The following is a 15,684-nucleotide window of genomic DNA, read 5'->3' as shown; positions in this document are numbered from 1 at the left end:
TATGTGCATATTTATTATTTAGCATCACTTGTTTATTTTTATGCTTATTATTGTTTTTCGTACTCTAGGTGAAGTGCGACCAGTACTGGCCTAGTCGAGGCTCGGAGACGTACGGGATGATCCAGATCACACTGCTCGACACGGTGGAGTTGGCCACCTACACTGTGAGGACGTTCGCGCTGTACAAGGTGAGTACGGAGCGGTGCTGCCATTTTAGGAACATAGTGTGTGAAGCCCCAAAACTGTGGGAATATTTACCTGCTCAGGTGGCACCTACTGAATCTAAAGTAACTAGAGGTGGACCAGTCTCTCTTCTTTATCCGGGAGGTCTGCAATGTCCCAGTTTCTCTTAAAACCTGAAGTTATAGCATACAACCAGCCTTGTCGCAGCAATAATGAGCATTTCGGTAAATAGTGCTCTAGTAAAAAAAAAAAAAAATGGCAGTGTCCATATATGCCTTTCGTCTTTTATGGTAACTAGCCAGTATGATTCCATTCCCGTCCATATCCTCAGATAGTCCTTTGAAATTTTATTTTATTTTTAAAACGATAGAAAAAACATTATCCGTCTTACGTCAACCAAACTAAAGAAAATTGAAGCCCACAGAGAACTTAACCCTTTTATCAAGCTGCGTTGCTGAAAATCCTGCTCCAGTGCAGAAAGTTGTCAAGCAAGCAGCCTTTCTGAAACAAATTATGTTTAGTATTTTACTCAGCAGAGCTTGCGCGGCAAGGGACAAATTCACCTCTTTCTGGTTAGCCAGCAGGCGCCTCTTCCAGTGACTTGGCCAGGGCTGACCCTGTGGTCGCAGGAGCCCTCTGGGAGTCTGGGCACAAAGCACTAACTGTTAACCTGTAATTTATCACCCCATGGAGTAATTTGGAGGTTTGTAGCTGTTTTTTAAAGTTATATTTTGTTAAACCACAGGCAACAACTCCTGACCATGCAGAAAATAGTAACCTGTGAGAATGGGATCCTGCGAAGCCATTTTGGGCAGACTTTAGCCTGATTAAGGGTGAGAAGAGCTCAAGGGAGGTTTTGGAGTAAACCAGGAATTTTCTACTGCACACAAAGGGTGATAATTGCAGAGAACACCTTTCTGGCAGAAATCCGGGAGCAAAGCCAGTAACTAAATTCAAAAAGATTGGCGCACAACCATCAGAATGACCTTTGTGTGAGAGCAAGAACAGAGCTGCTGGTCTCCAGGTAGGTCTAGTGTGCTGAAGCAGGCAAGGAATGAGCAGGCATGTTCTCCAGGTAGAGTCTAGTGTGCTGAAGCAGGCAAAGAAATGAGCAGGCGTTTTCTCCAGGTAGTCTAGTGTGCTGAAGCAGGCAATGAAATGAGCAGGCATGTTCTCCTGGTAGGTCTAGTGTGCTGAAGCAGGCAAAGAAATGAGCAGGCGTTTTCTCCAGGTAGTCTAGTGTGCTGAAGCAGGCAAGGAAATGAGCAGGCATGTTCTCCAGGTAGAGTCTAGTGTGCTGAAGCAGGCAACGAAATGAGCAGGCATGTTCTCCAGGTAGTCTAGTGTGCTGAAGCAGGCAAGGAAATGAGCAGGCATGTTCTCCAGGTAGAGTCTAGTGTGCTGAAGCAGGCAAAGAAATGAGCAGGCGTTTTCTCCAGGTAGTCTAGTGTGCTGAAGCAGGCAAAGAAATGAGCAGGCGTTTTCTCCAGGTAGTCTAGTGTGCTGAAGCAGGCAATGAAATGAGCAGGCATGTTCTCCTGGTAGGTCTAGTGTGCTGAAGCAGGCAAAGAAATGAGCAGGCGTTTTCTCCAGGTAGTCTAGTGTGCTGAAGCAGGCAATGAAATGAGCAGGCATGTCTCCAGGTAGGGTCTAGTGTGCTGATGCAGGCAAGGAAATGAGCAGGCATGTTCTCCAGGTAGAGTCTAGTGTGCTGAAGTAGGCAACGAAATGAGCAGGCATGTTCTCCAGGTAGAGTCTAGTGTGCTGAAGCAGGCAATGAAATGAGCAGGCATGTTCTCCAGGTAGTCTAGTGTGCTGATGCAGGCAATGAAATGAGCAGGCATGTTCTCCAGGTAGAGTCTAGTGTGCTGAAGCAGGCAAGGAAATGAGCAGGCATGTTCTCCAGGTAGTCTACAGTGCTTAAGCAGCCAGGACAAAGAGCAGGCTTGATGGATCTGGGATGCCAACTTGTGAATATTCCCTGCCTTATGTGGTAGGGTCCTTTTTTAGACGTGTGCATCTTCTGATACCTCCTGGCAGGATCCTGGAACACTCCTTAGGAGGCGTGCCTTAAATGTCACCCCAGTGCCCTAGACTTGTAGAATAGGTTTGATAACTGTTTATCTTGTTTCTAATTACCTTTATCTGTGGGATGGACACTATGAATTCAGTAGCAGTTGCTGTGAGGCTTTTTTGTGTCCTTGAGCAGCCAGTGCGCACTGGTCAGTATCTGGGTTGATTCTCCCATTTAGAGCTTTTTTACTTGGGTCATCGTGTTACTGCAAATCACTGCTTCTAGACGAGACTGGCCATAGGGGTAGCCAAGATCAGCATGCACAGCTTACTATAAGAGGTGGTCGGGTTAAAAACTTGAATGCAGAGTCTCAGTGAATAACTCAAACTCACTGTGCAGTTTGACATATCCTTTTATGCAGCATATGTCTTTATTCAAATATTCACAAAGTTCAGAAGCTCTTAGCACCGTGTGAGAAAAACATGCAACCTCAAATGTGTTTATAGAATTCACATAATCCCATTTTATGTGAGTCCCATACAGCAATTGTTTTCCTAGACTGCACCCTATGGAAGTCCTGCAGATTATTGCGTTTCTTTTTTTTGCTGTCAGACAGTGACTTGGCCAGAAGTACCAAGCAGCATCCAGTTGAACATGGCATGTCCGTCCCGTGCCCTCGTTTCTTGGAATCCGTATTGGCAAGTGCAACAACTCCGTGGTTTTGAGCCAAGTTGCAAGTTTCCCACAGGAACAGACCGAGTCTACTAAACCGAAGTCCAACATCGAGACTCGAGTAGAGTCCCTCTCAAGTCCTTAAAATAGTTAAAGGTGCAAAAGGCAAGTTCCCAGACCACCTTGGTGTCCAGATGATGGGGGCTAACAAAATACTAACCTTCAAGTGCTCCATTGCACTTGGCTCAGTAATTCTGCGGCTGGATCTACTGCCAATGCAACTCATTGGTTGTGTAGGGGTACTAGACGCAAGATTCATGGCACTGATCAGTCAATGCCCCACAGAATTCCAGGCTTCAGAGACATTTCAGAACTGGCTCATCGTGGCTAATATTTCCAGATTTCTGAAGCACCCACCAACACACGGTATCCACAGGATGGACATGAGATTCAGGGTCTTGGAATACCCTTAAATTTAACCACTTATATTGTGAAGTCCGTAATAGGGAGTTTCTTCTAAGGGTTCTGCGGTAAGCACAACTCTCTGCATCCAATGGACACTATCCAATCTGTCATAATAAATAAGCAAGATACTTTGTTTACCTCTGGTGTGAATCTGGGTAGATTTCTAGGGTACCGCATGTGCCGGATTGGTGTAACCTAATCACACCTTTGTATGTTAGAAAGAATTTCGGCAACTCCTGAACCTCTGGTAGTGGTTTTGCCTTGTGGCTTGATCCATATCAGCTGGTTTGCAAGGCCCTCAAGGGATAAAGAACCCCTTTGAATCAACACGCACAACCAAGAGAAAAACCAGACGAGCTGGAAAGCCCCATTACTTCAGACCCACAGGAGGAAGTGGAGGAGGATTTCTACAACCTTGAAGGAGAAGAGGAAGAGCTCTCACAAATGGGAGAGCCAGCAGGTGAGTGTCAGGACATTTATGCAGACGAGGTAGAATCCTACAGGTCTAAACCATCATCACCAGGTGAGATCAGTGCATACAACTCCGTCATCAAGAGAGCTTCAGGTCCTTACGGGGTCCAACTGGAAGAGGAGCAGTCAGAAGCATGTTTCCTCCTAGAAGCCCTACCACCGGACCGGAAGAGGAATCCTTTCCTCCCAGTGTTACCCAGTATGCTTGCCCAGAGCAGGGGTTCTTTCAAAGAACCAGCCTCATCCAAAGGCATTAAAACCAAGGGTGGTAAAGAAGTACAACTTCTCATCTACAGACACTCCCTACACCAAGGGAAATGTGCCGGCTGACTTCCTTACGTAGCCACAGCACACAAGATAGCAAACACGCTTTCTACAGAGGTGCCACCTGACAGGAAAGCAAAAGAGTAGACCTGGTGGGAGAAACATGGAGAGGTCAGTAGCAGAGCAGTGGCGCATAGCCAGCTCGACTGCCCTGCTAAACGGGTACACCCACCAGCAGTGGGATGAGATGGAAGAGTTCCACACCCACCAGAGGAGTTCAAAAAGAGCAAACACTGTACTGCAGAATGGTCACCAAAACCTGCTTTAAATGGGCGTCAGACGCAGAGGACAGAGGCAGTAGGCAACGCTGCACGACCGCCACCTTACGCAGACACGCTAACCCGAGGATCTCTGGATTCAAACAGGAGGTCCAGTCAGCCATAACAAACATTCCCTTCATGGGGGACAGCCTGTGTGGAGCGGCAGTGGACGTAGCGCTGCAGTGCATGAAAAAAGATAATGAAACAGCCCAGACCATTGGAGCCCTGCAGTACAGGGGATAATTCAGAGCAGGCATGTCCCAGAGGACAAGAACAGCCAAAAGGGGAGCCATACAGCCACACACCAGTCACACAACTTTCAGCCACCAACGGAGTGAGGCTGTCACTGAACCACAATGGTAGTACAATACAAGTGCCAGGCTGCCCTTTCCCAGCCGTAGAAGGGAGAGATGGGGCCAAAAAGGGGAAACCATGCAAACAAGTGACTGCTCCCAGAACACCCTCCTACACAAATCACCAGTAGGAGGAGGAATCAAAGGATTTCTGGAGTAATGGAAAAAGATCACCTATGGCAAATGGATACAAAATATAAGGCATGGCTATTGCATAGAGTTAAAGTTATCCCCAGCAATACCACCAAAGAAGAAGAGAGTAAAGGAAATCGAAGAACGACGACAGCAGGAAGTGGAAGACCAAGTAAGCTAACAAGCTATAGAAATAGTACCTCCAAAACAAAGACTCAAAGGTGGGTACCTAAACTACTTCCTGGTACCAAAACCAGACAAGACACTAAGACCAATACTGGGTCTAAGGGCAATGAACAAGTTCATAAAAACACAAATACAAGATGACACTGCTGCAAGAAGTCATCCCTCTGATGCGGAAAGGAGAATACATGGCAACAACAGATCTCAATGACACTTACCTACACATACCAGTGAACAGACGGCACAAATATTTCCTCAGGGTTGTAGTGGAGAAGACATTCTACCAATTCAAGGTCCTATCGTTTGGTATAAAATATGCCCCAAAAGTGTTCATAAAATGCAGAGCTGTGGTAGCAACACATCTCGGATGAAGGGGAATACACATGTGTCCATATTTGGATGACTGGCCAGTGAGAGCAAAGACCAGCACCCACTGCCGGAAGATCAACAAGGTCATACAAACTCTACACACGCTAGCCTTCTCCATCAATCATGAAAAATTGTCACAGAATGCAGAAACAAAGAAACTGTTCCTGGGAGCTATCCTGAACTCACGGACCAGGAAGGCGATGCTGGTGGGCAAGAGGGACAAAGCGAGTGTGGAGCAGTCTCCCCGCTACTGCAAGGGGCAACGTCCGATGATGAGGACAGTGTAGAAAATGATAGACATGATGGCCTCCTGCATTACCCCGACACCACGCGCAAGACTACATATGAGACCAATACACGAATGGATCCAACAACAATGGTCACAAACAACCAGAAGTTGGATGATCTAGAGGTTGTGGAACTCCGAAGAAACAGTGCAAGACGTAAATGGGCTGGAGCTGAAGACGGTCTTGCTAGCACTTGAGGCCTTCCAGAAACATGTAAGGTACATGTAAGCTCTAGTTCAAATGGACGACACAGCGAAAATGTACTACCTGAACGAGGAGAAACAAGGTCATACCCACTGTCGACCTTGGTCCAGGAGATATGGAGATAGGCGATAAAAAAAACAGGATATCGCTAATAGTGATGTACCTGTTGGGAGAGCAAAACACAGAAGTGTACAGGCTAAGCAGAAAAACAAACACTACACATGAGTGGGAGCTAAAATAAGATCTACTGATGCACATTTTTCAAATATGGGGGGGGGACAACACAGATAGACCTATTCAGAAAATACAAGAATGCCAAACTTAGAAAGCAGGTTCTACCACCAAGAGCCACTGGGGAATGCCCTATCGATAAAATGGTTAGGGATATTTGCTTACTCCTTTCCACCAATTTCAATGATACCAAAGGTGATACAGAAGTGCAGGTGGGAACATTTCACCCTTATTCTGATAGTCCCATAGTGGGTTTGTCAGACATGGTTCTCCGACACCATGGAGATGTCCCAAGGGCAGTGCATCAGACTCCCAGTGCATCAAGACCTGCTGACCATGCTGGAGGGACAGGTATGGCACCCGTACCCTGACACACTCACTTTGGTAGCATGGCTCCCGAGGGCGTAGTTTGGTTACCTCAATTTGCCAAGGAGAGCAATGGAGATCCTGAAAGAAGCAAGGTGACCAACGTGGAAATGCTACAGCAACAAATGGAAGAAATTTGTCGACTGGTGCAACAAGGCTGGGAAACTCAGACTGGGCACAAAACGCCACCGTCATTAGATATGACATACGTGCTAGACGAACGCCTCTTCTATGCCTCAATCAAAGTCCACTGAGCAGCCATTTTAGCATGCACAAGAGGCATAATAAGAAGTTTGTTCATCACACCTGTGGTAACGTTCCTTGAGGGAGCAAAAAAGGTGACACCCCAAGAAGCGCATCCATGCCCACATCAAACCTGAATATAGTACTTTTGCAACTAATTCCAGCATCAACTTTTACACTAATGCAAAATGCACAGCGCAAGTTCCAAACTCATAAAACAGCATTCCTCATCGCCATCACCTCAATCAGAAGAATATGTGAAACAGAAGCACTCACCACCTAAGAACCGTATCTTTGAATAGATAATGACAAAGTGGTGATGAGAACAAACCCAAAGTTCATAACAAAGGTCGTATCGAAATTCCACGTTAATGAGGCCATCCACTTACTGATATTTCCAACAACCGTCAACACAGGCACAGAAGGCTTTGCACACTCTGGATGTAATACTTGGAAAGAACAGGACCTATCAGAAAAGGTTGAACCGTTCTTTGTGTTTTAAGCACACGCAATAAGACGCTCCCCGTCACCAATGGAACTACTGAAAGATGGATAGTGCAGACAATAGAATATTGTCACAAAACTGGGGGAGTAACACTTACAGAAAAACCACAAGCACACTCAAGAAGGGAGCAACACTCGCCTTCCGAGGGAGCATAGTGCTGGAGGGCATTTGCACAGCTGCCACATGGTCAACAGTGTACACCTTTACAAAACATTATTGAGTGGACATCCACACCAACAAGAGGCAGCAGTGGGACAATGAGTACGAAAGCATTTGTTTGTAAACACACACTCCGAAGGACTCCACCTTCCCAAAGGACAAAATACCACTTTATAATCAATGCACAGCATGTGATCCAGAAAAGAGTCATGCTGCAAAACAAAATGGTTACTTAGTGGAAGGAGTAGGTTTACAGCGTGAAAACATTTTTGGATTCACAGGCAACCTGCCTAGCTCCACCAGTAGAGGTGTATTTACAAACTCAAAACCGAGAGAACATCAACGAAGATGAAGGAAACCAGCATGTCACATCACAAAGGAGGAAAAAAGACGGAAAAAAAAATCTGAGGATGGCCACTGCATCGAAGCGTTTTCGGGGCACACTTCGGATGTCACTCAAGGAGGAGTTTAGGTCCAAATGGTTAACGATGCCCACGAAAAAGAGAAGAGAAACAACAAGTAGACCATTCCGGACCCAACCACTAGATGGCGGAATAATGCACAGAATGTGATCTAGAAAGTTCTTAATACTGCAAATACTCCTACCGGGAAGTAACCATTTTGTTCTTGATGAATGATCTTTTGCCCACCGTTGATCCTCCCCGAGAGTATTGAACGCCTCGGTGTCAGGCCTCCACCAGAGCACAGTACAGGAGGAAGGTGCTACGTTTCTGTTGTCGGGCCTTATCATAGAACATCAGCCTCCCACGTGCTTGGAGTTTATATATGTCTGTTTGTTGCTTTTATCTAACCACTAGCGGAGCCTGCTGAGATTTTTTAACTATGCATTACATTGAAAACACGTAATTCATGAAATAACTCCGACTCCGCCACATAGAGTTAGCTACTGCACCCACAACCCTTTGATAAAACAACTTTACCTTTACATGCTAACAAGCATATAACCAATTCACAAAAGTGAACTCTGAAAAATACCGGGCAATGAGAGAGGTGATGATTTTGGGGTCACCCCTAACCCAGGGGGAGGGCATGCAGATGCCTTGAACGCAAAGAGCATATCATGCTGAACGGTTAGATGGTGGTCCCATCCTCCTAGGACCACCCCAAGCAAAGTTATGGGCAAAAATACAATGCCAACCAAAGGCCCTACAAAGCATTATGGGGGAGATTCTAGAGTTTAGTGAATATTATAGTATTAGCTCTCAGCTGAGCCAGAGCCTGCCCCTTGAGCAATGTTTTGATATTGGATACTATAATATTCACTGCACTCTAGAATCTCGTCCCATAATGCTTTGCAGGGCCTTTGGTTGGGATTGTATTTTTGCCCATTACTGTGCTTGGGGTGGTCCTAAGAGGATGGGACCAACACCGAATCGTTCAGCATGATGTGCTTGGTTCTGTCCCTAGGTTAGGGAGGACCCCAAAATCATCACCTCTCTCACCGCGTGCTATATTTTCATTTTCACTTTTGTGAGATGACCATATGCATTTTTGCATGTAAAGATAGTTACTTGTTGTTTTATCAAGGGTATGTGAGGTTTCTGTTTTATTAATGGGGATGAGACGGAACAGAGTTGCGGAGTTCAGAGTTTTTGTCCAATTCCATAGAATTCCGTGTAGTGGTACTCCGCCAACTGTGCCCAGACTGACTTTTATCACACACTGCATAACTCAATTGTATGGGTGGGGGAAGTTGGCAGAGTACCTCCATTCCATCTCATCCCAATTAATAAAACAGAAACATCACATACCTTTGGGGAAAACAAGTAACTCTATCTTTACATGCTAAAATGCATATAGTCATCTCACAAAAGTTAAAATGAAAATACAGCAAGCAGTGAGAGAGGTGATGATTTTGGCGTGCTCCCTCACATAGGGAGAGAACCAAGCAGATGCCTTTAACACAAAGAGCACATCATGCTGAACGATTCGGTGGTGATTCCATCCTCCTAGGACCACCCCAAGCACAGTTATGGGCAAAAATACAATCCCAACCAAAGGCCCTGCAAAGCATTATGGGACGAGATTCTAGAGTGCAGTGAATATTATAGTATCCAATATCAAAACATTCCTCAAGCTGCTGTGGCTCTCTGGGCTCAGCTGAGAGCTAATACTATAAGATTCACTAAACTCTAGAATCTCGTCCCATAATGCTTTGCAGGGCCTTTGGTTGGCATTGTATTTTTGCCCATAACTTTGCTTGGGGTGGTCCCAGGAGGATGGGACCACCACCGAACCGTTCAGCATGATGTGCTCTTTGTGTTCTAGGCATCTGCTTGGCCCTGCACCTAGGTTAGGAGGGACCCCAAAATCATCCCCAACCATTCCTCCTTTTTCATTTTCCAATGACCAGTGGTTCAGGTTCTCATTGAATGTCACACAAGGGAAGTGTCTGTCGTCAGACGACCAGCTCCACTGAAATTGGCCGATGCACCATTGGGAGTGGAATAGATGTGTGATCGTACCCTAGCAACAGGATGTGGCTGTTGCCGTAGAGTTTGGTTGTGTAGACTTTTTTTTGATTACCCATTGTTTATACAAAGGTTAAAGATTTTCAGGCCTCCTCCAGGCTTTCTGATTTGATGCATTACTTATAATGCACACATTTCACCTACACAGGGATCTTGGTACCAAGGATCAATCCGCTAATTTGAGATAATTACTGTGATTCCTGGCAGAAGAGCAAAAGACCACAACGAATTAATAAAATGAAAAGGGTTTTAAGGCTTTTTTAAAGCAAAGAAAGAACAAATAGCTCTGAGAGACAAGGGTAGGTTGTTCTCCAGCTGAGGCCCAAGCAGGCCGAGAGAGCGCCACAGACTGGGATTTTTTTGAGGCATGGAACAGCAAAAAAGGCTCTTGAGAGTTGATCAAAGGTTTCTTCCAGGGATATGGAGCATGATACATTTATGCAGGCAAGATTGTTCAGTGCCAAGATAACCTTGTGCATGAAGGAGATCTCCTCGGAAAAGGTTCTCTGACTGGGCGCCATGAAATTGAATTCTGGCTTTTGAGGCCTGCTCATATGTTTCAGGGCAGCAGCTTTAAGGATTAAATCATTCTAAATCCTCTAACTAAGGTTGCAAATATGATAGAATGCAACAGTGAATCCTGGTCAATACATGTGCAGAGACTGATTGAGTTTTCTGCCTGAGGTTTGTGATTTTTAGCCTTTCATCTCTCCCATTTCTGGAATCAGCCGGTGCTGGGAATTATATTCACATGAGTTATACCTTCATCTTAGCACCTTTCCACTATTACATGCTACTACCAATCACAAAACGTTAAATAAATGCTCTTTGCCACCCATCAGACATGAGCTGGTAGCCAAAACCTTTACCTTTTTTTTTTTTTATATAACTTAATTTTACTTTCTGACAAACTGATCCTTTTTCTCTCACAGAACGGCTCCAGTGAGAAGAGGGAGATCCGGCAGTTCCAGTTCCTGGCATGGCCGGACCACGGTGTTCCCGAGTACCCAACACCCATATTAGCATTCCTGCGGCGGGTGAAGGCATGTAACCCACCAGACGCTGGCTCTATGGTAGTACACTGCAGGTGAGCATGGCAGCGCAAGCATCATTGTATGTGGAGAAAGACTGTAAGAAGGCTGCATGGAGAAGCCATCCTATGAGATAAGGGGTTTGAGCGTGTGGCCACCAATTGCCCCTTGTCCTTGGAGTGCTTATGTGAGCAGTGTGTGGTCACAGTCAGTCATGTGTCCTTGCAGTGCTGTCAGTCGAGTAGAAGTAGTCACTGGCTGTCCCCTGTTCTTAAACTGATTTTGTAACCATGGACTGTTTACTCTGAAAGTGTATGCGTGTGAGGCCATCGACTGCTGCTTACTCTGCAGTGTGTGTCGGTTGTCAGTGCAGTTTGGGCAGGTGAGTGTAGCAGGAACTGTGGTCACGCTGTGAGCACTCTGTGCCCTTCCCTGCCAGTAGTTGAGGTATGCTCGTCAGTCTGTGCTCAGAGTGTGGTCAGTCACTGTCCTTTGTTCATGCTGTACGGATGTGGGTGGCTCGAACCTTGTCCCTGCAGCCCTGGTGTACGTAACGTGTGGCCATTGGTCCACATTGGATCTTGCATCACCGCTGGTTGCCTGCACTGGTTGGTTACTAACTGTCCATTCATCTTCCAGTGCTGGCGTGGGCCGGACAGGCTGCTTCATAGTCATCGACGCAATGCTGGAGCGCATGAAGCACGAGAAAACGGTGGATGTATACGGTCATGTGACGTGCATGCGGGCCCAGCGCAACTACATGGTGCAGACCGAGGACCAGTACATATTCATCCATGAGGCCTTGCTGGAGGCAGCGCTCTGTGGCAACACCGAGGTGCCAGCCCGAAGCCTGTGTGCCCACATACAGAAGCTGGGACAGATCCCGCCGGGAGAGAGCGTCCCGTCCATGGAACTGGAGTTCAAGGTACTTAGGGCTCGCAACCTTCCCTGCCACATCTTGCAGGTCTTCTGCACCATCAATACATTCTCCCCACTATCCGTTGGGTGCTCGACACATTCATAATGGTCTGAAGATTTTCTGGTGTTTGAGAGTCTTTGTCATGACCTGCCAAACACCAAGTGTGTTTGTGCAACGTTTTGTGGAAATGGAAGCTTCTTTTTGGACCCCTATATCTCAAAATCCTTTGTGTATGGTCTTGACCATGAGACATGTTGAAATTGTACTCTGAGCTGCACCCACCCTCTGAGCTGTACCCTCTGAGTGCTGCCCCTTGTAGAACCCCAGTAGTTAGGAGGATATGTTGGGAATATGGTGCTTTTTATCAAGGGAGTTCCCTTTGACAGGCCCGATTAGAGCACTTCACACAGGAAATTGTGACCATTAGTGACAGAAGTGTGGGCTCTGTAGCTGCTTGTGTGTCTGTACAGAGATGGCGTATGAGTCTGCATTCTGGCTCCACCTTTGGTAGACTGACAGCACAGCCCTTTCCTGGTGCACTTGGTTCAGTACGTGGGTTGTGTTGCTGCAACAACTGTACTCCGAGCAGTATGTCTGTTATTTGCTGCCTCGTCCTGCCAGCCCTGATGTAAGCACTTCAACCCCCTGCTGGTTGCAGTGTGTCCCTGACTACCTTCTACTGCCCACCTTGCCCAGTAGTGATGGGAAGATGCTAGCTTTGGTACCCACTCTTCACAAGAGTAGAGTGGTGGTTCCAGGAACATCACAAATGAAAAAGGGGCTCCAAGTCAGAGAGCGGAGCCCAAATGAACCACTCCCTCAGCCAGTGAGAGATTGGGGGTCTCGCAGCAGCTCACACCCCGGGTGTTTTGAGGGAGCGACAGAGGACACTTGAGTGGTAAATCACTGATGGCGGCTTGCTTTCACATACACCTGATCCAATATCTGCAAACTTTGAGCTGACTGCTCGAAGATGTCTGGAATCTGCTTTCCAGGGTCACAGTACATCTAAAAACAACAGTTTCTTCAGTCTCCCCTCTTTCGAACACTTTAACCGGCCTGGCGCGGAAAGCATTTGATATACTTACATTTGTTTTAATGCATTGTTCCATTTTACTAATAGACTATAGGTGGGCATTACATTGTTCAATTTTACTAATGGTAGACTGTCAGAGGAGTGTGAGTTGGGACCATGTGGTGCCCCCTCTCTCCGTGTTGACAGAGCATCAGATTTCCAGCCCTTATTTATTTTTTAAAAGGCACTGCCATCATGCTATGTAAGTCGAATTAGTTCATTGAAAAGCGGACCTAAACTAAAACTCCAGGACTACAGTAGGTTGTCAAATGAATGCCTAGGAGTTGAAACATGGTGAACAGTTGACCTCACGCAAGGTGGCAACCTAGCTGTGCAAAAGTTTAAAAACTCTGCTTTTGCTTACAGCATCATAACCTGGAAAGTATAGTATTCCATTTAGAGATCTAAACACACTAGCTGTACTCATGTCCTCTCTTCTCTGTTTTGATGAGCTTTACTTGCAGTGGTGGTGTTTCATCGCTGATGAAATTTCAATATGATATAACGTGCATAATTCATCCAATCCAGTTAACACAGCATGTTCTTTTTTCATCCCTACCAGCTCCTGGCCAACTCTAAAGCACATACCTCACGATTCATCAGTGCCAACCTCCCGTGCAACAAGTTCAAGAACCGCCTGGTGAATATCATGCCCTACGAGCTGACGCGGGTCTGCCTACAACCTATCCGAGGGGTGGAGGGCTCGGACTACATCAACGCTAGCTTCATCGATGGCTATAGGTGAGGGTTTAAGTCTTGTAGAGATAGACCGGCTTTGGACAAAGGTACAAGGATACTAGCCGACTGAGCTGGGCACAGGGACACGCGTGTGCTTGTCCTGTGCTTACTTAGCACCTTTTGACGCCATGTGTTTTCCTCCCTACAGACAGCAAAAAGCCTATATTGCCACTCAGGGCCCCCTGGCGGAGACAACAGAGGACTTCTGGCGCATGCTGTGGGAGCACAATTCCACCATTGTGGTGATGCTGACCAAACTGCGGGAAATGGGACGTGTAAGTGAAGGGCACGACTAAGTGTCCGCAAAACTATAGGGACATGTTGTGTTGCCGTGCATCACAGGGAGGCAAATCCAGATCTTATGTGCTGCAGACTTAGCATTCCTCTTCCCCTCTTTCTTCCTGTTCGGCCCTGCTCGGCCATGCCCATTCGTCCCTCCTTTCTACCTTACTCCTCCATCCCAGTCCTTCCTGTTCCATTCAACATTCATACTGCACCTATCTCTTCCATATCCCCATCCTGTTTTACACCCCTTCTTACTTATTGTTCAGAATAATTTGTGTTAAACAAAAGTTAGCACTCGCTTTGCTTTCTTCTGCTCTCTGCCTTCCACTTCCGTCTATCTTCTCTACTATTGCTAATACCATTCTTTCTTCCCACATCTTTTCCTCTGATCTCTCTTCTTCCCCTAACCCCTTTCTTTACCCCTCTCTTGCCACTTCCCTTCATTACCATGTCTTCTTCCTTATTCAATCTGTATTTTCTGCTTCCTAGCTTCCCCTTTTCTTTTCTAACCTCCTTTCTTCCTCCATCATTCTCCCCTTTCCTATTCTTCTCAATCTCTCATATTTCCTCTCCTCCTGCACTCCATCCGCACCTCCCCTTCCAAACTTCTTTGCCTTTTGCACACCTTTACCTATGTATTTTCCCCATCTACTTTCTTCCTTCCTCCTCTCTCTTCCTCCTTTTCACCTGCCTCTTCCCACTCTGGCCCTTCTCCCTCCCAACTTACTGCTTATGTTTTCATCCCACCAGATTTCCTCCCTATTTTGTTTCTTCCCATTCCTCATCTTCAGACATCCCTCCTTTGTTCTTGCATCTTCTGTTCTCTGTTCTTGCTCGTGTTCCGATGCAACATACCTTCAACTTGCCACCCTTTCTCCTTCCACAGTGACTCTTCCTCCCTTCTGTCCCAAACCTTGCTCTAGCTCTCAAACATTCTTGCCTCGTTCCTTCTTTCATGGTCCCTTCCGTCCTCCCTTCACATTTCTGTCTTCACTTTTTCTGCCCTCTTTTCTACCTCACTTCTCTCATGTGTCCTCCTTCTTGTTGCTTCCTATCTCTATTCCTCGCCATCTTCCATTCTTCCCTAGCTGTCTTCTCTCCGCTGTCATCCCCTTGCCTCCTGCTCACCTCTCGCTTGTGTTCTTGTGCGAGTTATCTTGACGGTTGAATGCACATGTCCTGTTAAACGTGTGCCTTTCTCCTGCCTATTCCTTCCTCTGAACCCATTCCTTCTCTCCTTCTTCGCTCCTCATTCCTTTCTTCCCTCCTCATTGCTTTATTTCCTCCTTTCTCCAGCTTCCCTTACCTTCTTCTGAGTTGTAATGTGGGCTGTACGAGTGAGTAGTCACAGCCTGTTGCACCTATGTGCACATCACTGAATGCCTCCTCTCCTCTGCTCTGCAGGAGAAGTGCCACCAGTACTGGCCTGCGGACCGCTCTGCCCGCTATCAGTATTTTGTGGTGGACCCAATGGCAGAGTACAACATGCCACAGTATATTCTCCGGGAGTTCAAAGTCACTGATGCCCGGGTGAGTACAGCCATGTGCCTGTGCCCGTGAGAGCATGTGAGCGTGGACAGACACGAGTGGGAGCATGCCTCTTCCACTGCTTTGTATGCTAGAAACACAAAATGAGAGCCTGTTTCCTGCCTCCGTACTGTGCCTGTTATTCTGTGTGTGTGTGTGTGTGTGTGTGTGCACATAAGATTGGGAGTGCTGCTTT

General features: G+C 46.5%; 1 protein-coding gene across 6 annotated transcripts in view; it reads left to right on the top strand.

Annotated features, from left to right (window-relative positions):
* The window catches only part of PTPRF (protein tyrosine phosphatase receptor type F), a 746,312-nt gene that overhangs the window by 711,775 nt on the left and 18,853 nt on the right, over positions 1-15,684 (top strand). For all 6 annotated transcript variants that reach the window (XM_085602951.1, XM_085602956.1, XM_085602955.1 and 3 more), the window contains 6 exons: positions 69-188; positions 10,846-11,000; positions 11,584-11,869; positions 13,501-13,679; positions 13,825-13,951; positions 15,366-15,491. In XM_085602951.1, the coding sequence (XP_085459077.1) occupies positions 69-188; positions 10,846-11,000; positions 11,584-11,869; positions 13,501-13,679; positions 13,825-13,951; positions 15,366-15,491 (993 nt within the window). The remainder of the gene's footprint in view (positions 1-68; positions 189-10,845; positions 11,001-11,583; positions 11,870-13,500; positions 13,680-13,824; positions 13,952-15,365; positions 15,492-15,684) is intronic.

The sequence above is a fragment of the Triturus cristatus genome, chromosome 4_2 (assembly GCF_964204655.1).
Source record: "Triturus cristatus chromosome 4_2, aTriCri1.1, whole genome shotgun sequence".
Taxonomy (NCBI): domain Eukaryota; kingdom Metazoa; phylum Chordata; class Amphibia; order Caudata; family Salamandridae; genus Triturus; species Triturus cristatus.
Note: the sequence above shows the minus strand (reverse complement) of the source record. Positions and strands in the feature narration are given on the sequence as shown.